A 22,488-nucleotide genomic window follows, 5' to 3' on the forward strand; every position below is an offset into this window, starting at 1 on the left:
CTCTAAAAACAAAAACATTGAGGAAAACACAATGGCTTTAGCAGCAAAGATACAGTGTCTCAGAACTCAATAAATAAATGTGAGTAAGAACTGAGGATTTTTCCTCAACCCTGTATTCATGTGTCAGTTTATCACACAAATAAAAGTAGTATTCTGGTTGGCTTGGCACTGTTCAAAAAAGGCCAAGGATTTTTCCTAAATGCCAAGTTATGAAACAGAAGCAAATACAAAAACAAATAAATATATAAATAAGACTATCAGGAAAATGAAGTGCATAGATAAATGTCAGCAATCAGAATCAACAACATGAATAGCTGCTGGTGAAAGGGCCTGAAAGCAATCACTGGGTACAAACTGCAAACACAGACAGCAGAAAAGAGAATCTGCAGTACAGTCAGAAATAGAACATTTCTGCCCTCTGGGGGAGCAAACAGCTGGTGATGCATCAATTCTGAGACTCCCTAAGGTCATCGCTATCAACAATCCAGCCATAATAATCTTTTTTTTTTTTTTTTTAAATATATTTTATTGATTTTTTACAGAGAGGAAGGGAGAGAGATAGAGAGTTAGAAACATTGATGAGAGAGAAACATCGATCAGCTGCCTCCTGCACACTCCCCACTGGGGATGTGCCCGCAACCCAGGTACACGCCCCCGACCGGAATCGAACCCGGGACCCTTCAGTCCGCAGGCCAACGCTCTATCCACTGAGCCAAACCGGTTCTGGCCAGCCATAATAATCTTACTACACATCACTCTCAGGCCCTGAAACATTCAAGGGCTCTTACCTGTCTCATCAGTTAAATCCAAACTCTGAGTCTGGGCCTGCATATCGCCTGCTTTCTTCTCCAGTCTCATCTCCACTCTCCCCTTTAGATACACTATTTCTGCTGACCCTGTTGTTCCTTAAGCCTTCCCTACTTAAAATCTCAGAGCAAAGTAACTTCCCAGCAAGAGCCTACAACCTTTTCACTTTTAGAGCACATTTCGCTTTTTTACCTTGAATTACATTTTTCACATACCTGTCCAGAGCCATGGAGAAAAGGTTCCGGTCCCCCCCAAAATTACACTCGCTTACACTCCAGCAAAGTGTGAAACAGCTAAATATCCTCCCTGGGGATTTTTATTAAAAAGTCACTTAGCCGAACCAGTTTGGCTCAGTGGATAGAGCGTCAGCCTTCGGACTCAAGGGTCCCAGGTTCGATTCCAGTCAAGGGCATGTACCTGGGTTGCGGGCACATCCCTACTGGGGGCTGTGCAGGAGGCAGCTGATCGATCTCTCTCATCGATGTTTCTAACTCTCTATCCCTCTCCCTTCTTCTCTGTAAAAATTCAATAAAATATATTTAAAAAAAAAAAAAGTCACTTAGTGCACCCTAACCAGTTTGCTCAGTGGTTGGAACGTTAGCCTGTGGACTGAAGGGTTGTGGGTTCATTCTGGCATGTACCTGGGTTTCAGGCTCATTCCCTGCCCCCTGTCAGGCCTGGGGGGGTGGGGGGGAAGGCAGTCGCTGTAGATATTTCTCTTTCTCCCTCCCCCCTTTCCAATCTTCTGAAAAGCAAGGGAGAAAATATCCTCAGGTGAGGATTTTTAAAAAAAGAAAAAAAGAGCATAAAGTGAATACAGTTATATATGGTTAAAGACTGAAAGGGTATTCTAAGAAATGAACGTTCTGATGAGTTTTTATGGGCTAAATTGTGCCCCCTCCCAAATTCACATATTGAAGTCCTACTCATTCAGGTACCTCAGAATATGACTGTATTTGGACACAGCGTCTGTAAAGAGGTAATTAAGTTAAAATGAGGGTGGGCTAGTCCTATCACTCTGACTAGTGTTCTTAGAAGAAGAGATTAGGACACAGGCAGGAACAGAGAGAAAACTATGAAGACACAGAGAGAAGATGGCCATCTACAAGCCAAGGAAAAAGGCCTCAAAAGAAACTAACGCTGCTGACATCTTCATCTTGGATTTCTAGCCTTTTTTTTTTCCTGTGAAAAAATAAATTTCTGTTGTGTAAGCCACTATGGTACTTTGTTATGGCAATAATTAATGTAGCAAACAAATAGAGTTAATGTAGAATGTTTACAGATAAAGATTTTTTTCCAATTTCTTCATAAAATATTTTTAGACTTAATAGCAATGATTACAGTTCTAGCAACATGATACCCTTTGCTGATGCTCATTCTCTCTCCTCTCACTCTCACTCTATGGAGGGTTATTATTATTTTTTTTTAAACATATTTTATTGATTTTTTTACAGAGAGGAAGGGAGAGGGATAGAGAGTTAGAAACATAGATGAGAGAGAAACATCGATCAGCTGCCTCCTGCACACCCCCCATTGGGGATGTTGCCCGCAACCAAGGTACATGCCCTTGACCGGAATCGAACCTGGGACCTTTGAGTCCGCAGGCTGACCCTCCATCCACTGAGCCAAATCGGTCAGGGCGAGGGTTATTTTTAACATGGCCTCACAAAGGAAAGGGAGCAAAGATGGAAAATTTTCAGTTGCATGCTGCTGAAAAAATACCATTATTTTTACTCCATGGCAGACCACTCTAAAGGACAGACTGGATAACCATGAACTCCAGAAAGCCCACTGCCCTCAGCATCTGCCCACACATTCCTCCAAGTATAGGTAAGAGCTAGCCAGCTCATCTTCTGAAGAACATCTGTCCACCAGGGAGAGTCCAGCCTGTCCCTAATGCCAAAGTGCCATTTAAACATCAAATCAATCATTAGCTAAGACTACCTCGAGATTCTGGCATTCTAATCGAAGAAAAGAGAGGGTATTTTAGGACACGGGAAAGGACTCTGACCAAAGCCTCCTGCGGGTGAGAAGAGGAATGGAAGGGCAAGAAATGCTGCCTGCTCTGCAGCCCTACCCAGAACTCTCCGTTCCCGTGTTTGGGGTGCATGAGTATGGACAGTACAGGAGAGGAGGTAGAAACAAGTCACCTGATTTCCTGGACCAGCCGTGGGCAAACCACGGCCCGCGGGCCAGATCCGGCCCGTTTGAAATGAATAAAACTAAAAAAAAAAAAAAAAAGACCGTACCCTTTTATGTAATGATGTTTACTTTGAATTTATATTAGTTCACACAAACACTCCATCCATGCTTTTGTTCCGGCCCTCTGGTCCAGTTTAAGAACCCATTGTGGCCCTCGAGTCAAAAAGTTTGCCCACCCCTGGCCTAGACTCTAGAGGGCTTCACTGAGGGTGTCCTCAGAGTTAGATGTAACCCTGGGGGTGGGACTCAGCACTGAGACTCCAGTCTTAGAGGCAGACGAGCAGGAAAAGGTTAAAGCTCAGATATGGATCAGAGAATAGATGCCCAGGGCTCTTGGGTTTGGCTCTCTGAACATGGCAGGAATCTGATCACCAAACCTGGGAAACAAGAGAAGATGGAGGACTTGCAGGAAGTCTGACTTGTTGTTGGTCACCTGAGCCACTAAATTAGGTCTGTTCCTTATTTACCTGCCTTAGCATATACCAATTAATAGTAGGTGCTCAATAAATGTTTTCTGAATGAAAGAATGAATCAAGTAATTAAACAAAAAATAAAACCCACTTGGTTTCACAGCCTGGGATTAGGGTGGAGTAAGTAAACCCAACTGTGGCATATAGAGGGACAAAGACAGGGCAAGTTATGTCCTTAATGTGCCACAGGTGCCGTTAAAAGCATGTCAGGGCTGCCTGCGTTACCAAGGTCTGAGCCGAGATGTCAAGTCTAGTTCAGAAAACAGCCTTTCTTGGCCCTGACCAGGTAACTCAGTTGATTAGAGCATCAACCCGATATGCCAAGATTGTGGGTTTGATCTTTGGTCAAGGCACATACAGGAAGCAACCAATGAATGCATCAATAAGTGGAACCACAAATCGACGTTTCTCTCTCTCTTTCTCTCTCTCAAATCAATAAATTAAAAGAAAACTCAGCCTTCCTCAGGTCAATCCTATCTGGACTAAACCTTTCTCAGTCCAATGCCTCCTCCCTGGAAAAGGGAGAAGAGGAAAAATAGAAACAAAAAAATGGTAAGAGCGAGATTTGTCAATACTGGTCTCCGCGCCCCCCTTCCCCCCTTAAGCCTCCATCTTTATTATCCCAAATGAGTACTCAGAAATTCCTTTATTCTTAAGAACCTCAAGAAGCTTTTGCTTAGGAATGCTAAGGGCTTCTTTTTGATAGCTGTAGAGTAGGAAAACGTAGTAAGCAAATACTACAAAACTAAATAGTCACCACTGCTCCTCCCCTACTGTCAGGCAATTCTCTTTCCATTTGCCAGAAAGCTATGTGGGGAAAAGAGAATCCCATTCCTTCAACACTAACATACTAGAGCATCGGTTCTCAACCTTGGCTGCACATTAGAATCACCTGGGAATTTTTTTTAAAATTCTGATTTCTGGGCCTCATCCTCCGGAAATTCTGTTTCTTTGTTACTAATGTTGTGGCCCCACCCCATAACAAAGAAACAGAATTTCCGGAGGGTGAGGCCCAGAAATCAGGATTTTAAAAAGATTCCCAGGTGATTCTAATGTGCAGCCACAGTTGAGAGCCACTGCACTAGTGAGACTCATCACACACTGGTAGAGGAAGAAAGCTTACGTTTACTGTTCACCTACTCTGGTGCAAGGCACTTTAGGCCTGAAGTCATTTAATCCTCAAGAACCACTTCATTTCAGAGATAAGGAAACGGGCTCCGAGCTGAAGTAACTTGTCTAAGACAATGCATAGTGAGTGAATGCAGGGACCGAACTTAGGTCTGGCTAAAATCCACGCTCTTCCCACCATCCCAGGCACACCTTTGAGTTGCCTTTCACCTTTCTCCCAAGATAAGGATCGCTCCGGCCTAAGTTCTTCTTCCTCTGAAGCAATCCCCACTTCAGGTCTCTGCCCACTGACAGTTCGCTCCTGCTTCCCTGCCACGGTAAACACACGGTCTTTTCCCCAACCGAAGGCCCGCTCTAGTGTCACAGAAAAACAATGCGCAGCGCATCTGCATTTCAGAAAGCACTTTCCGAGACACCAGTTCATCTGCCCTTCACGACAATCCCGTGAAGCGGGCAAGGCAGGTGAGAGCAACCCCCATTTTACAAGAAAGGCATCCCGCCAAAGTCACGGAATTAAAAGCAGGGAAAGTCGGGAGCAGAGACCCAGATGTTCACTCTGGTCCTTTAACTCTTGCCACTGCCCCTCACTGCCGCCCCCGCCCCAGCGATGTCACAAGGTGCCCCCTCCGTTCGAACCCCGGCCTGTATTTCACACGCCCCTCCCACGCCCACCCACCCACCGCAGCGCCCCGCCTCTGCTTCCACGCCGCCCACTCCCCCTCCAGCCCGTCTCTTTCCAACCCCCTCCGCCCACAGACCACCTCGGCTCACGAGACCCCTCCTGTCACAGGCAGTACGAGACCCCCTTCTTGGCCTCCTGCAGACCTTCGCCCAGCTCCCCCCGCCCCCCCCCGCCCCATTGGCGCCCCAGCCCCCTTCTGTCAGCCTGCGGCCGGGTCGGCCCAGGCTACCTTCTCCAAGGATGCAGGTCTCTGCACGGCCAGGGAGCGGGCCAATGACAGGACCGTGTTGAAATAGAAACCCCGCGTGGCGCTGGAGCCGGAGCCGGAGCCGCAGCTGGAGCCGCCGCCTCCCCGGGCCGCCGCCGCCGCCGCCATCATCACGCGCACAGCGGCGCAGCCCGCCAGCTTCCCGCACCGGCCCGCGAACGCCGGAGCTCACTGCGCAGGCGCGGCCGCATCCGGCTTCCCCACCACGTGACCTCTCTGTTGCCGAAATTTGTTGGGGCGTGGCCGTGGGCGGTCCCACCACTAGAGGGGGGAGAACAGCCTTGCAATAGGTCAGGCGGCGCACGCCAGGCGTGGTTCCCCCCCCCCCACGCCGCTGGGCACGATGGTTGGCTCCTGACGCGAGGTCACGCACGCACGACGCGCGGAAGAAACTCTCGCTGCGACCGCCGAGTCGACGGGCGGTCGCGGCGCTGGACGGAGGGCGGCGGTCCCGTGGAGCTGCAGGGTGGTGGGCGCCTCCGAACGGCCTCGGGAGGGCAGCCGGGACCCCTGCGGACCCGGAAAGGCCGTTCCTCGCCTCGGCCGAGCACCTCCTGCTCCTGCCCTGACCGAGCCGAGCGCCGGCACCATGTCGGCCTACTCCAAGAGTTACAACCCCTTCGACGACGACGCGGAGGATGAGGGCGCCCCGCCGGCACCGTGGAAGGACGTCCGCGACCTCTCCGCCGGGCCCAGCGCGCCTGGGGACCGGCAGCAGTACCTGCGGCAGGAGGTGCTGCGTAGGGCCGAGGCCACGGCCGCCAGCACCGGCAGGTCCCTGTCGCTCGTGTATGAGTCCGAGAAGATCGGGGTCGCCTCTTCCGAGGTGAGCCTGGGGCAGGGCTGGGGCTGGACCTGGACCCGCCAATCTGCATTGTCATACGGGGTCAAGAAATATTTCGTTCACGATCTTCGGACAATTCTCGAATCGCCTAGAATAGGTTCTTGTGCTTTAGTGACTTGATGATTTGTAGTAACTTGTTAGCTTTGTAACGAGCTGTGCGTCTTGAGTACTTGAAAGAGGCAGTTTGCCCCAGGAATCTTCCTTAGCCATTAGACTGCTTAGTTGGTTCTTTTTTTTTTTTTTTCCTACTCCTAGTTCAAAGGCACACTCCACACTGTCCAGGTAAGTAAAAAATTCTGAGCAGCCGAGCCTGGGTTAGGGAAATGGAGGGTCTGTTTCTTGTGCATAATTTTCTGGTCGGAAGTCTGGCCCAAGGGCTTCAGCCATTCCTCCCCCAGAGACCCAGAACGAGTGAGGTCTGTGTGCCTGCTGGTGTCTGAAGCATAAACCCAAATGGGCCTTGAGCTTTTTCCCATCAGTGACCGCTTGCCAGTGGAGGTGGTGAGGTCTTGTCTGCCTGGACACGGGCTGAGTGAGCCAGAGCAGGACTGTGGGCCAGTGTAGGGCCTTATCTTTACGTCTCAAATCCAAACCAAGATCTAAACAGACAGCGTGTGGCTGGGACAGTCCATTGTTCCAACTCACATTTGTCAGTTCTCTCCATCTGTACAGAATTTCAGAGTAGAACCTTATGTGAGGGTGGTTCTTTTCTTTTTTAAAGAATAGTTTATTGATTTTTAGAGAGGGAGGGAGAGAGAGAGAAACATTGGTGCCAGCGCACAGCACACCCTGCACCCGGGATCGAGCCCACAACCCGGGCATGTCCCATGACCAGGAATCAAACTGGCAACATTTTGGTGCACCGGTGGATGCTCTACCAACGGAGCCACATCGACCAGGGCAGGATTGTTCTTTCTTAGGCACCACATTCCTCCTCTGCCTACTAATGAGATGGTTTTGTGTAGGCATTTTTTTTCTTTAAGTTTTAAAAAAATTCATTGTAAATTATTTTCTTTGTAAATAAAATTAGTAGATTATTGATATGTCAGCTAAGAATAATTCATCTTAGGCATATGTAGCTTTGAAATGTAATGCTAGAAACTAAAGTGTTGTATTTCTCCACGGTCTCCTTGTAACTTTCTTCCCTGGCAAAATTCATTCTGATCTGATCACTTATGGTCTTGGGCAGTTTGAGGTACATTGATTAACTTCTCAAATAGTCATCGCCTTCATTTCCCCATTGCCCCTTTCTTGGATGATTCCCCTCCCCTACGTGGCTCACCTTCCTGTCTTTGGCCTTGTTGAGGAAGTTTAGCTTGTGGTTCTTACATGCCATATCTACTGGATTCCTATTTTTGAGTGCAAATGGGAAGTGTTGACTCAGATTTGGGAAGATTGCTGAGGTCTTAGGGCCTTGGTGGAGGGGTCACTTGATTGAGTGTCCCAGGCCCAAGGAATCCAACTAAAAACTGTTTGAAGAGACATACATGCAAACAGTGAGAACAAATGAAGGAGGAAATCAGAATGATACACAGTCTCAGGTATAACAGCAGATAAGGTTGAATCTGGTTTTTATGGCTAAGGTTTAGACAAGAGGAGTGAGGAGGAAGATGGATGTTCCCAGGGAAAAAAGAGTAATGCAGAGGCACTGGCCTGGAACCAGAGCTCCTAGGCCGCCACCACCCCCCTCTCCCCCCTTCGGCAGGGAAGTGATGCACATGAGCAGGAGGTAAGAGCCTGGAGGAGGCAGCTAAGGAGCCTTTTGTGTTCTAGAGGGAAGGGTGGGTCTCATAACTCAAGAGAGCCAAAAACATAGATGATATGAGTTGTTTTCGTAAGGATTATGTTAACACACACCCCATGCTGCCCCCAGGGGCCCTTCTCTCTATACAGTAGGGACTGTGAGAGCAGACACAGAGTGGCACCTCAACCTGTGAGGCTTAGCTTGGGCCAAGCTGGTGTTGCTCTAAGAGGTACAGTATGATTAGTGACAGGCTCTCTCATTAGCATGGTTGCTTGTTGAATTTTTCTAAGTTCTCAATTATCAGAGGCAGGAATGGTCAGCACCCCTGCCCCACCCTACTTCATACTCACCAAACCGTCTTCCAATCATCCTCATCTCTCTTTCATTCCACTCAGAGTGGCTGTGGTGGGTGGGATAGGTGAGCTCTTCCTGCACAGTGTAGTTCCCAGCAGACCCGAGTCACCTGCTCACCTCCCAGCTTAGAGACAGGTGCCTGCTGGATACCCAGCACTGTGAAGTCAAAACATGACAGATTTTTATAGAGGATAGGAGTTTACAAATAATGCTGGGTTGGGAAGGTTATAATTCAGTCCTAGCTTTGGCAAAAGTAGGAAAATCACTTAGTCAAGTCACCTTTAGCAAAGGAGAGCTGCCTTCTCGTGGGAAACCAAGCAGGGTTTGTTTCTCACAAAGACTAGCCACAGGTTAAGATTGCCAAAGGACAGAGGAGAAGTAGGCAGGACAGAGCAGTCACACTGGGCTGGCCTGGTAAGCACACTCCAGAACCATAGGGAGACTTGTGGGCCACTCAGCTCTTCTACTTTGCAAGTGTAATTTATTTATTTTCTTTCCTAAGGTTTAATTTCTGTGAAGCGATAATCCAGGGTTCAAATTTCAAAACATACAGAGGGCTATGAAATTTCCTCCTATCCCTCTGCCCCCACAGCAGGCACTTACTGTCAGTTCTTTAGGTGTGTTTTTTTAAATATATTATTTTAGAGAGAGAGATAAACATCAATGAGAGAGAAACATCAGCATCTCTCAGCTGCCTCCTGCATGCCCCTGCTGGGGATTGAGCCTGCAACCCAGACATCTGCCCTGACTGGGAATCAAACCAGTGACGTGTTTTTTTTTTTTAATATATATATATAATTGATTTCAGAGATTAATGGAGAGAGAGAGAAAGAGAAAGAGAGAAAAACATCAGTGATGAGAATCCTTGATCGGCTGCCTCCTGCAGGTCCTATACTGGGGATCAAGCCCACAACCTTGCTCCCTATCATGCTCACCACATATAGTTTCTCTTCCTCTCTCAGTTCCCCCAGTGGCCCTGCCGCTCCAGGCCACTGCACCAGCTACCCCTCCTGCCCCCGATCCTTTTGCCCCACCTGACCCTCTGATTACCTAACTTCTCAGCTATCAGTTTCTCACCCCTTTGGGGAGCCTCCCTGACCCCACCCTCCTAAACCATGTGGAGTCCCTGTCAGGGGCTTACCTTGCAGGGCCTCTGTCATTGTGTGTGGGTTTTCAAAGAGCACTCTGCCAGCCATGACTCCCTAGTGTCCTCACAGCCGCACATGACCCTTAGACATACTTCATCGCGCAGGTATCATCTCACATTGGGCAGTGTACACCCTCACAGGTCTTCAGCTGTCTTTCTACTTCCCCTTGTTCTATCAGGAATCTCTGTTTGACAAAGAGCCACAAGCCCAAGAGGAATTGAGATTCTCCTCTCTGCTGTCCCTCAGCATTGTATCTCCAATCAGATTTTTCCTTCAACCATTTTCTTTTCCAGTTAAACTTTAGAAAATTCCTTTTGGGGCTCAAGGAAGAGGGGGAATCACCTGGAATGCTAACACCTGAGCTAAGAGCTTTGTGTGTGTGCCCTTTACACTGAGGGCACTTTGTAGAGTTCACAGTCACCCTTGTCTCTTAGGTGACTTCCCATTCTCACAGGAACCAATAGAGAAGCCCTGACATGACCCTCTTCTGAGGGATGGGAGCATGCCTTGGGACGGGAGCATTTGGGGCCTGCCTTTGTAGTGGCTGGGGTGCAGGGCCTGTCTGGTCTATTCTTTCTATCCTGGCGCTCTTGGTATTTGTTCTGCCAAGCCCTCATCCTCGTTGATTAGAACTAGGTCACAGATACACGGAAACCAGTCCTTCCCTCTGCCTGGGAGGAGGATTTAATAGAAGTTCCTCCTCTGCTGGCTTTCTGACCAGATCACCTACAGTAGACTCCAGCTTCCAGCTCATAGAACCTTCCAAAGACCAAAGCAGCACTCACTTCCTGGCCTTCCAGCCTCACAGCAGGACCAGCCACCCCTACATATTTCTCTGTGCTTCTGTCACAACATCTAAATAAGATGCTTGGTTACCTTACTGAGTCAGCACAGTGTTGTAGACTCTGAGAGTTTGAAAGACTGTGTCACTTGTAAACAAACAAAAAAAATCTCACTATGAATTGAAGAAGATTTTCTTTGTCAGGTGCTTATTACTGCTGTGACTCTCCAAATTGAGGTGGACAGGCCAAGGTGGGAGGGTAAGTCGTTTATAAGATGAGCTGAACTGTGATGGGAGAGTTCACTGTCAGGGAAGCCAAAGCCCTGGCCACCATTCCCACCCCCAGCTGCCCTAAGTGCCTATTCAGCTTCATTTCAAAAACATATAATGCCATCGCCTTTGGTTTTTCCCAGGAGCTCGTCCGTCAGCGAGGAGTCTTAGAACGCACAGAGAAGATGGTGGACAAAATGGATCAAGATTTGAAAATCAGTCAGAAGCACATTAACAGCATTAAGAGTGTGTTCGGGGGACTCGTCAATTACTTTAAATCTAAACCAGCAGAGACTACACCTGAACAGAATGGCACCCTCATCCCCCAGCCCAACAGCAGGTGAGTGGGTTTTCAGCCGTCCTGAGGTGAAGTAGCAGAAAGTGGGTTTTAGTGCAAATAGCCAAGACCCTCAGGCCACTTCTAGTGCCTTAAAGAAATCCAAGAACCTTGTAAGTTTCTCATGAGGAGGAATTCCTCTTCAAACAATTTAAAACAAGCAGGACAAGCCACCCCTACATATTTCTCCAGTACTCCCAATTACCTTCACTTGATTGACATCCAGTCTGCAAATTCAGCATCAGTAAATGGGTCTCCAGTAAAATTACTGCTCCAGTAGCTGTGACCCCCCCCAGTATTTTGAAGGAGAGAATATTCACTTCAGAAAGATGTGACTCACTTGACCAAATTTTTGCTTTAAAAAATCTTTATAGTGAACTTTTCCATTTTAATCCAAGTTGCCAATTGATTTTCATTTTAAAATTAGAGATTATTCTCAAAATTTTGGGGTAGAATATAATGAAATCATGCATGTGATTTTGACAGGCATTTAAATAACATTAAAAAAAAATAAAAGAATCACCCTACCTGGTTTAGCTCTCTGGATAGAGGGTCAACCTGCAGACTGAAAGTTCTCGGGTTTGAGTCCAGTCAAAGGCACATACCCGGGTTGCAGGCTCAACCCCCAGGAGGGGGTGTGCAGGAGGCAGCTGATTAATGATTCTCTCTTATCATGGATATTTCTTTCCCTCTCTGAAATCAATAAAAATATCTTTCTTTAAAAAAGAAATGAGTTTCTGCTAAAATAGATTAGTACTATTCATATCTCAGGTCGGTGTCTGTTTTTATTATAAAAACTATCTATACAAAAACCTAAGCAACCGACCAGCCGGTAGCTATGACACGCAATGCCCACCAGGGGGCAGATGCTCTGACTGGTAGCTATGATGCGCACTGACCACCAGGGGTCAGATGCTCAACGTAGGTGACTTGGCAGTTGCAGTTCTGGGGTGACACACCTGGAACCAGAGAGGAGGGACCCCGATTCCCGGGTACGTCACCATCCAGGAGTGATGAAAACCTCAGATTTCAGAAGGTCCTGCTCTATTCTACACATCATAGAGCACTGGGGCCTGCAAAACCATTAGCCTGGCAGAGTCTGGCCAGGTTTTGGAGGTACATGGGAGAGTAAGAGGACTTTTGTTTGCATGGTTCATGTAGAAGGAGGGCCAAAATGGAGGATAACTGGATTTCAGCTTGGCTGATGAAGTGGCCAGGCTACTGGTTAGCAGAGGTGGAGAAGCGCAGACTGTGTGAGAGGCCCAGCTTTGGAGACGCGTGCCACACCTGTGGGGATTCAGTGGGGTGTTGGGTGCAAGCTGAGTATCTCTGAGTTGCCAAGAGAAGTCCCTGCTTACAGCTGGAGTTAGGCTTTGCAGGCTAGGAAGCAAAAATCAAAGATATTTTGTAGAGACATAACGAGAAAATAAAATTTAGTGATAAGTCAGTTAATTGAGGGAAATAATAATTGAGTACAATTTTTGTGTAATACAGGTCTCTTAATGGAAAACTGAAATTCTTAAGTGAGGTTCAGTGTTAGGGTTCCCCATCATTTAATTGATTGCCAATGGACATCTGTAAAGGCCATTCTCTGCTTGTGCCCGTACAAAAACAGGTGGTGGGCCGGATATGGCCTGAGGGTCAAAGTTTGCTGAGTCCCAGTCTAAAGCACCAAGTTGGTTTTTTCATATGTTCCTCTTCCACCTGGGACTAGAGTCCTTGTTTTCTTGAGGGAGGGCCACCTAACCAGATGCTTCGCTTCTAAAGCCGGTGTCTTGCACGCTTGCCACATGGCCAGTGGGGCTCCCAGCCGTGCTGATGGAATTCCTGCTTTGGTCAGAGGAAATATTTGATTTTCTCACACAGGCATTACTTAGAAAGATTGACTGTACTATCATAACTGTTTTTCCTTTCTAAAGTTTCCCTTTTATCTTAACTTTTATCAAAAGATTGAAAGAAGCTATAAATACAAGTAAAGAACAGGAGGCACAGTACCAGGCCAGCCACCCAAACCTCAGGAAGCTGAATGACTCAGGTTAGTGGGGACCTGTGCTTCCTCCCACATTTGTCTTCTGTGGGGAGACCTCTGGATTTGGTGTTGGCCCTGATGGATGGGGGCGGGCAGCAGGGACTTTCAGCTGCTGCCATCCCACATGCTGGATGACAGGTGTTAGGGACCCAGCGTCACTCTCAGGGAGCTGGAGGTGTGCATTACTTTGGAGGGTGGAATGATGAAGTGGGAGCCTGTGTCCCATTGAAAATGAGCCTGAGTTCTGGCAGTGAAAAGCCAATTGCAAGCTGCCCTGCGGGTGCTGGACCTGCGGCACCACAGACGCGGCTGCCGTGCTGCACCTGTGACGCCAGGGCACAGAGGAAGTGGCTATTTCTACGCTCAGTGCTCAGAACAGTGGGCACTAAGAATGGTTTGTAGCCTGACATTCCTGGCACACCCGGCTGGCTGGCGTTTGGGGTCCACGTGCGCGGCCGACAGACCTGTGCTCAGGCTTACACTTGGGAACCGCGGGCGGAACCCTCAGCACTGCTTTTGCTTTTCCTCTGGACGACAAGGCTGTTTGGTGGGGTGGGTGCAGATGCACGTGGCAAACACAGTGGGGCTGACCAGCACAGGGGCTCCTTCCTGGAGGGTTCATAGGGCTGGGCGGGTGTGCACTCCTTGTGGTCCTGGGTGGGTGGTTGGGAGCCACCTGGCACATGAGCACCCACACTGGAGACCCTGAGACAAGCAGTGCACTTTAGGGAGCGGGAGGGGCTTGGTCAGTTAGGAGTGGGGTGGGGGTGCCAGAGGTTCGCTCCCAGCATTTGCCTGTCCATGAGTTGGGAGTCGGGCCCCACGTGGATCCCCTCAGTGGGCCAATGGTAACTGCAAATGATTGTCCTAGCCAGGGTACTGGGGAGAGGGGGGCTGTAACCCTACTGGGGTGGCAGGTATGACCCACTGTAAAAAATATTTTTTTTAAATAAAGAAAAGCCAACTGCAAGAAAACCCCTATGGGTAGTATAATAATGGCTCCCTAAAGATGTCCAATCCTAATCCCAGCCCCTGTATGAATGCTATGTTATATGGCAAAAGGGGAATATAGTTGCAGAGGGAATTATAGTTGCTAATCAACTGACTTGAAGTGGGGAGATTATCTAGGTCAGTGGTCGGCAAACTGCGGCTTTCGAGCCACATGCAGCTTTTTGGCCCCTTGAGTATGGCTCTTCCACAAAATACTGGCTCTTCCACAAACTACTGACTTCTGCACATGGGCCACCTAAGTTTCAATCGCACTGTACGTGCGTGCCCACATGTGGTATTTTGTGGAAGAGCCACACTCAAGGGGCCAAAGAGCCGCATGTGGCGCAAGAGCCGTGGTTTGCCGACCACGGTCCTAGGTTATCCAGTTGGGCCCAGTATAGTCACAAAGGTCCTTTCTAAGTGGAAAAGGAGGCAGAAGAGGGAGTGTCATAATGGGAGACTGGAGATGCTACGCTGCTGGCTTTGAAGATGGAGGAATGGGCCATTACTAAGGAATGCAGGTGACCTCTAGAAGCTGGAAAAGGCTAGGAATTGGATTCTGCCCAAGATCCTCCAGCACAACCCTGTTGACACCTTGATCTTAGCCCAGTGAGACCCGTGTTGGACTTCCAACCTGCAGAACTGAAGGGTAAGTTTGTTAGAGCAGCAGTTGGAGACTAATATAGCCCCCAAGCTTGAGTGAGGGGAGAAGCAACGGCATGGAAAAGGTGTGCAAGGTAGAATGTTTTGTTTGAAATCATCCTGTTGATATCAAATGACCGGCCCAGAAACATTCCTTACCCAAAAAGGAATTTAGGCCTTCTTGGGGCTTCTGTAGACCCCTAGAGAGCAAGGCACAAGGGAGGGCTCCAGAAACCAGATGCTTTCTGTGCTTTCTAGATGCCTTCAAGGAAAGTAGGACACACCCTGGAAGCATCAGAATCCACTACTGTCATGGTTGGCACAGCTAAGGAGAGGCCTGATGGAGGAAGAGCCAGGGGTCAGGAAAGGCTGAGATCAGTGCAGTTCAGTCTGCAAAGGCAAAAACCATGGGACAAAATAAAAGAAAACTAAAATAAACCTGGGAAAAAATCAAGGTCTTCATACCCTAAAGAGGTGGAGCAGGAGCCCTACAACCAAGGAATTAATGGAAGTTTTTATTTGGCATGTTTTAAGAGACTCAAAAAAAAAAGAAAGAAAATGACATTGTGTAGAATGGCTTCAGTATTGTTCAGTATTTCTAGGGGTAAATGTATAGTACATTATTTATCATTTCTTTTTTTCTTATTTTGTTTGAATTGCAAAGAAGTAGAAATAAGTTTCAAAAAAATGCCCATTATTCCATCTCTATAACCTAACAATTTTCATTTTTAAACCTTGTCCTTTAGACTGTGTCCACAAGCATGTGTGGTTGTGCATTGTGGCAGTTCCACTGCCATATTATTACTTGAATGTATCTGTGTCTTCTGAGCTTGGGTGTCTGTGTCTGACCAGGTCACTTGTAGCTTAAGGGTCTTTGATTCTGAAAGGATGCCCTGAGGAAGCATCTCTCCCTCCCCCAGGGCTCCTGCCCCTGCATGTTATCCATTCACACACTCATCTCTTCGATTGGCTTCTGGTTCATTGACCTTATTCTGTCCACCCATTTTGCAGATTAAGATTAATCTAGTGAAGCAACATTTCTAGAGACATCAGTTAAAAGTTCTCCTGGTATTTCTTTCTAAACTCAGACCCCATCCCTGAAGGGACCGTTTCTGCTTTGAGTACCGAGGCTTACCCGAAGAACCCACACCTTCGAGCCTATCACCAGAAGATTGACAACAATCTAGGTAAGACTGAAAGTTGCACCAGCCTCCACGGATCCCTTACTCGGGATACTTGTCTTCCAGGCAGCTCAGCCAAACCAGCCAATCCACTAGTAGGCACCCAAGTTCTCAGGACTAAAACCTGGTGCCTGCCTTTCCCTGATCACATGTCAGATCCACTACAAATTGTGTCCGTCTCACCCCTCGTTCTCTAGAGCAGTGATGGCGAACCTTTTGAGCTCGGCGTGTCAGCATTTTTTTAAAAATATATTTTATTGATTTTTTACAGAGAGGAAGGGAGAGGGATAGGGATAAAGAGTTAGAAACATCGATGAGAGAGACACATCAATCAGCTGCCTCCCGCAACCAAGGCACATGCCCTTGACCGGAATCGAACCTGGGACCCTTCAGTCCCCAGGCCAATGCTCTATCCACTGAGCCAAACCGATCAGGGCATGTGTCAGCATTTTGAAAAACCCTAACTTAACTCTGGCGCCGTGTCACGTACAGAAATTTTTTGATATTTGCAACCATAGTAAAACAAAGATGTATATTTTTGATATTTATTTTATATATGTAAATGCCATTTAACAAAAATCAACCAAAAAAATGAGTTCTCGTGTCACCTCTGACACACGTGTCATAGGTTCGCCATCACTGCTCTAGAGTCTGTTCACTTCTTTTCATTCTCACCTCTTGTGTGGATTATGACATCAGCAGGGACCAGGAGTCCCTGAGAGGCCACACAGTGCAGCCGGAACCCTGCTCACTTCATTCTTACCACCTGGCATGCAGAGCCCCATTTTCTCCCCTGCAAACCAGGCTCAGGAACAGAACCTGCCTCTGAAGACTGGGTAGGGGGTACATGAGCAACATGATCAAGCACGTAGGAAACTGCCTGTCCTGGTAAGAGCAAGCACTCATGTGGCCCTTATAGCACATTGGCCACGCAGCTGGGTTCCTTACTGTCCAGGTCTCTTGCTCTGGCCTCTGGTCCCTGCCTGCCTCTCCGCACTCCTGCCCTCATCACTCTGAGTTCTTTACTTGCCCACAGCTGCCATCTGCATGGAGTGTCCTTCTTCCCACTCTGCAGGCTGGCTCCTTCTCATGCTCTCAGCCTTGCTTTAATGTGGCGGCCTCTTGTCTATCAGAGCACCCTATTGTTTCCACTACAGTGGCTTATCTGATGTCATCCTGATGAGACTATAAATTCCCGAGAACACAGAACTATTTCAGTTTGTCACCACTTTGCACCCAGGGCCTAGGAGGCAAGCACTCAATGATTATTTTTTGAATGAAGGGAGCAAAGTCAGTCATTTGAAGTTCAAATGTAGGAGTGTTGTGGGTGCAAACACTAGGGGTTGACTTTGTGAGCCACTTTCATGTGATTATTCAAGGTGGTGTCTCAGTATTGCCTCCTCTGACCTTTGCTGCATGAACAGGAACCTCCCCTCTGGCTGGTGTCCCAGCTGCTGATAAGCTTCCTAAGGCCTTGGGAGACCTCACAGGTTCTCTCTTTCTCTCTAAAACCGATTTATTTTTTTTTTTAATTTACAAAATAAACTCAGGAATCATAGGGCTGAAGACTATCCTTCTTTCATTGATCCTGTTTAGATTTGTGGTGCCAGTGCCAATATTTGTGAATTCTGGCCTTTTTTCACTTAGTGTTTTATCTGCAATTTAGCAGTTAAAAGGCTTACAAAGCACCTCCTCATCTGTCTTTCCTCTGGCTCTTTCCTGCCCTCTTATTCTTAGTAAAAGGGCAGAAAGCAGCTCTGGACATGCCCATTCCTACTCCCCAGGTGCAGGTGCACGTGTGTGAGTGCACGCACACACACACAGAGTCATGAAACCTAGGAAAGAGGCTTCATCTTCACCCAGAGAGAATCAAGTCAAGTCTCAATTCTAGTGCTCTCTTCGGCAGCATATATACAGAGAAGATTAGCATGGCCCTGCGCAAGGATGACATGCAAATTCGTGAAACATTCCATATTTATTTTTAAAAGAAAAAAGGAAAGATAAAAAGACTCATTTTTAAAGTTGACACAGCCTCATCAGGGAATCCCAGAATCCCTCTGCATGCCTCTTGCCCCCAACTTACCCTCAGTTCTCTTTAGGCCATCTGTACCAGGTAAGCCTTTCATGTACTCCTAAGACTGGCCACAACCTTATCGACATTATCCCTCTTGAAAACAAATGTGAGATTGATTTTACAACTTTTTAGAACAGAAGGAAAAGATTTGTTACCAATAGTGGACCAACCTAATGAGGGAAATAGAATGAGTTCAGAAAGGGGTCTTGTGGCCAGGTGCTCCCGGGGGCCTTTCTCTCACAGGGGGCTCACCTCAGCTGTGGTCAGGGTCCTGGGCAGGCCAGAGCTCACCTAAGGAACAGAGTCAGAATTCACACTCGGGCCCAGTGGAATTAGCCTGGATTTCCTCTCATGCTACACTTCCCCTGGGTGGAAGTGGGACTTGTTGTGTTTCAATTTGAATTTCAACAGTAATGATGTAACCTGCACAAGAGTTGAACCTTTGCCAAAAGCAGTGTACTCCACAGTTACCTGGGGCTCAGCCAACTGGCATCTCTGAAGGAACCCAGCACCTCAGCACTTCAATCCTTTTGAGTCTGGTGGATACAGGGGCTCCCGTTGCACAGGATTCCCAGGTCTATCTCAGACATGTTTCCAAACTGGGACCCTCATATTTTTCACTGTGGATCTGTGCTTGATTTAGCTTCAGGGCGCTAGAGATGGAAGGAAGGAAAGCAGGCACTACTTATTCACTCACTGACATGGAGTTCTTGGCCCTGAAGAGCAAGTCAGTGGGTCTGGTTATTGAGAACCAGTGTACCTCTCCTAGATATTCATGTGGTCTAGGAAGGGTACTTGTTTCCAGGCCCCCTGTACTCTTTTCCGTGGGTACTAATTGATCTTGCAGTTGGCAGCAATTTACTAGAAGGTTCAAAGGTTGCTGAAAAAATACGTAGGTCTAGATGAAGTTTATAAAAGGACAAACACCATTATATTAACAAGTGGTTAACTTTGGTGGGTAGTGTGGGGAAGAGTGGATTTTACATTAAGAACATACTACTTTCTATTGAGTAAACAGATTTTCTTTTCACTTGCACATATTTTGGAAAATGTAACCAGAGCGCTGGAGATTAGCCTGTTATGTGAGGAAGAGGACTTTGTAATTTAAATGTCACTGAACAGCCCGGCCGGCATGGCTCAGTGGCTGACACCGACCTATGAACCAGGAGGTCACGGTTTGATTCCCGGTCAGGGCACATGCTCGGGTTATGGGCTCGATCCCCAGTGTGGGGCATGCAAAAGGCAGCTGATTGATGTTTCTCTCTCATCATTGATGTTTCTTTCTCTCTGTCCCTCCCTCTCTCTTCCTCTTAAAAAAATAAATGTCACTGAACACCTGGAAGGGAACAAGAAGCAGTTCCCGATGCCATCACTGTTTGCTTAGACCTGCATGTCCTTTCCTTTCCCACAGATGAGCTGTCCACAGGACTGGGCCGGCTGAAGGACATAGCCTTGGGGATGCAGACAGAAATTGAGGAGCAAGATGACATTATTGGCCGCCTCACAACCAAAGTGGACAAGTTAGATGTCAATATAAAAAGCACAGAAAAAAAAGTTCGACAACTTTAAAGACAGTGAAGAATTTCCACTCCATTACGATGAAAACATTTGAAAGATCTTCTTTTAAGTTCCCAAGAAATTTCATTTATTATTTTAGTATGTAATTTAACACGTGTTTGCAAATGTTATAATCGAGTGGGTCTTAAGAGATTTTGTTACGAGGAAGTGTGCGTCCCACTTTTTCTGAGCCAACACCTCGCTCACTTCTTTGAACTGAATGCTTAGAATTTTAGTCTGAGCACAGTCTCCTTGCCTTGAATATCGTGGGCCTTTGATTAATACCATGCTAGAATGAGAAGGAAAAATTGCATTTATGACTTTAATGAGCATATGGAAAGATGTGGGTGGAATTTTAATCCCTGTTTATGGTATGTCATTCCTAGGCCTTACCCATGAGTCAGAGTGCGAAGGGACCCTGTGAGCCAGTTTGTGTGGGAGGATCTTTCCTTCCCAACACCTTTATTTCGCAGCCCTGCTCTCTGTGACATCTGGAAATACGCAGGGAATCTGATATTCCCTCTTCCCGATTGCCCTCATCTCTGACACACTGTTCCTGATTAGGGGCAGATTCTCCACTGGCTCAAGGCTGTGCCTGGCTGACCACCTGGGGGCACTATGTAGTTGGTGGGAATGGAGCATCACAGAAACATGGCCAAGCAGTGGTCTTCCTTCACTGAGCCCTCCACTCCTCTGGACTCTCCCTGACCAGCCTAAGTATGACAGTGTTCACTCAGTGCCTGGGTCTCTTGACCCATCCAGGGTTCCCACTCACTCTCCTTACATGTCTTACAAGGTGACTTGACTCAGCGCTTGGTTCTCTGCTGCCAGTTTCAGGACTGGAACTCACAAATGATGCTGACTGTATAAAAGGATTTGGCTGAAAGAGAAAGCCCTACATTATCATTTTGAACTGGTCCAGTTTGTTCTTCCATATTACAAAAAGAATCACTTAAAAGCATTAATTACAATTGATTTTTATAATTAAATGGATTCTTTTTGTGTTGGCACTCCAACAAAATAATTGAAGCCACAAGGCACTTTGTGTTTTTAAAAAACAAATCAATTGAAATATTTTGAAGATGTTAAAGTGCTCAAAGGGACTGATTTTAATAAGGCAGTTTAGGTCAATTTTTAAATAACAGTGCCTTTCAACTTGAAACATGGCACTGGCTAAGTGACCTTCACCACTTCCATTTTGTAGCCTATAAACAAATCCCTTAAAGCAAAGGAAACTTCTTTAAAGTGCTGCAGCACTGCATCAGTATATATATAACAATTCGTTTGTTAAAGGTCCATCCCATAATGCATGACCTTCCTAAAAGTACTGACAGCCTCCATCAGTAGATATTTACTGTCAAGTTTCAGCCACCTCGGAGTATGATCCATGTCATGAATATCCCAGGACGTGAGGATGTGATTAAAAGTAATTACTAGTAAGTTAGACACTTATTTATCAGATGAGCTCATTATGACTATTCTCTTCATAACTGGTAAAAGGAAAAATTTTTAAACATGTACTCAGCCCAAACTAAAGTTCACAGGGCTTTCAGCAAAAAGGCTGCTAAAAAACATGAGGCCAGACTACAGAGCAGCCAGGAATTACATTTCCACTCATTCTAATTGTTTCTGTATTTTTCCTCGCTTAACACCTTCCTCCATGTAATAATTGTTTCTCCTTGTTATGAGGCATAGACTCATGGAGATCAGTCATTATACCGCAGACCTAAGCTTTTTATTTTCAAATAAAGGCCATCTTACTGCCAAACATTCTCTTCTGCAACCTTCCATATGCCTAATGGGATTAGTGATTTAACTGACTTGAAGCAAAGTAGCACCTTATTTTATGTACCTTCCCTGTCTTTGATGAAGCCAATCACCTCACCCCATATTTTTAACCCAGGTATATGGAAGGAGAGTTGCTCTCACTTTTAAAGAAGTTTATCTTCCTCTGACACATTTGTTTTTGTTCAGATCCCCTAATTCTAAGGCTCTGCCAAGGGACTGTCTCTAAGCTATGTGCTAGCCAGCAGCTTCTGTCTGCTGGGTCTTCACCCCTTTTCCCACACCCCCTAAGGACCTGTTGGTGATTCTACTTTATAAAGCTAAGTTGTGTTTCGGAGAACAAGGGGAGACCTAAGGAGTCTCTTTAATCTTTGCACATGATGGTGATGATCAAAAAGAAAACATCTACCCTCTAGAGCAGCGGTCGCCAACCTTTCGGACCTCACGGACCATCAGTGGTCCGCAGACCACCGGGTGACAAACGCTGCTCCAAAGGTTTCCTTAAACCAGCGGTTGCCAGCCTTTCGGATGACCTTGGCGACCGCTGCTCTAGAGACACTCAGAGGTGCCCAGGCCAGGGTTGGGTGTTGGGGGCTTTGGTACAACAGACAAGCCCAGTGAACCCGTCCTCCTTGCTAAATGAGCCCATAAGGCATTTTTATTTCCACTTTTGAGCTGAAAACAAACTGTGCCTTCAAAAAGGTAGCTTTTCTAACTTTAGGTTGGTTATATGTTAAATGTGCTACTAACTTTAGAAAAGTGCATTCTCCAGTGGAAACTGTTTCGAATATTTAGTGTTTTGTAACTTAGCATTGGGGTTGTCTCTTGCATTCTGTAGGAAAAGAGACCTGAATTTAACTTAGGTGACAAGAAATACAGAAGTGTATTTTAATTTCTCTTAGCTTCTTTTTATGAGTATGTAATTTTAAGTGTACACTACATCGATTTAGTAAACAGCTTATAGTTTGCCTACATAGACCTTGTCTGCAGAATTTTTAAAGTTAGCAATGTTGTTGAGCATCTTCAGCTCTGATGGATGAAATGTCTTATGTACAGAATCATGATCTAGTCATTAAAAGTGCTCATGGGAAGGTGGGCCTTTTCTTCAGAGTCTGTATCAGAACAGCTCTTATGCTCCATGCCTTCAACTTAATGACCATATTCCATAAAATAAAATGTGAAGTTTTTAAATCAA

At 46.7% G+C, this 22,488-nt stretch overlaps 2 protein-coding genes, 1 non-coding gene and 1 pseudogene across 3 annotated transcripts in view; 3 read left to right on the top strand and 1 right to left on the bottom strand.

The window, feature by feature from the left end:
* The window catches only part of PI4KA (phosphatidylinositol 4-kinase alpha), a 96,918-nt gene extending 91,170 nt beyond the window's left edge, over positions 1 to 5,748 (bottom strand). Inside the window, 2 exon segments of the mRNA XM_070399853.1 lie at positions 5,519 to 5,706; positions 5,709 to 5,748. Coding sequence (XP_070255954.1) covers positions 5,519 to 5,706; positions 5,709 to 5,748 — 228 coding nt within the window.
* A 203-nt stretch (positions 5,749 to 5,951) lies between these two features.
* On the top strand, positions 5,952 to 22,488 carry SNAP29 (synaptosome associated protein 29). Its single transcript, XM_070400206.1, has 5 exons — positions 5,952 to 6,383; positions 10,842 to 11,038; positions 12,985 to 13,070; positions 15,785 to 15,883; positions 19,363 to 22,488. Exons 1-5 carry the CDS (start codon positions 6,147 to 6,149, stop codon positions 19,518 to 19,520), a joined length of 777 nt encoding a protein of 258 aa, XP_070256307.1. The 5' UTR covers positions 5,952 to 6,146; the 3' UTR covers positions 19,521 to 22,488.
* On the top strand, positions 13,342 to 13,476 carry LOC138998230 (small nucleolar RNA SNORA43). The gene has a single exon (XR_011469099.1). It is a non-coding gene; the product is annotated as a small nucleolar RNA SNORA43 (small nucleolar RNA).
* LOC138998217 (U6 spliceosomal RNA) lies at positions 17,770 to 17,856 on the top strand (annotated as a pseudogene).

The sequence above is a fragment of the Myotis yumanensis genome, unplaced genomic scaffold, assembly GCF_028538775.1.
Source record: "Myotis yumanensis isolate MYYU_CA2020_CCGP unplaced genomic scaffold, mMyoYum1.0.hap1 SCAF_19, whole genome shotgun sequence".
NCBI lineage: Eukaryota > Metazoa > Chordata > Mammalia > Chiroptera > Vespertilionidae > Myotis > Myotis yumanensis.

Bases quoted from the DNA above. Each gene is read 5' to 3' on its own strand.
- SNAP29 (XM_070400206.1), top strand. From the start codon at position 6,147: ATGTCGGCCTACTCCAAGAGTTACAACCCCTTCGACGACGACGCGGAG. The intron at 6,384-10,841 runs GTGAGCCTGGGG...GGTTTTTCCCAG, and splicing joins TCGGGGTCGCCTCTTCCGAG to GAGCTCGTCCGTCAGCGAGG. The intron at 13,071-15,784 runs GTTAGTGGGGAC...TTCTAAACTCAG, and splicing joins CAGGAAGCTGAATGACTCAG to ACCCCATCCCTGAAGGGACC.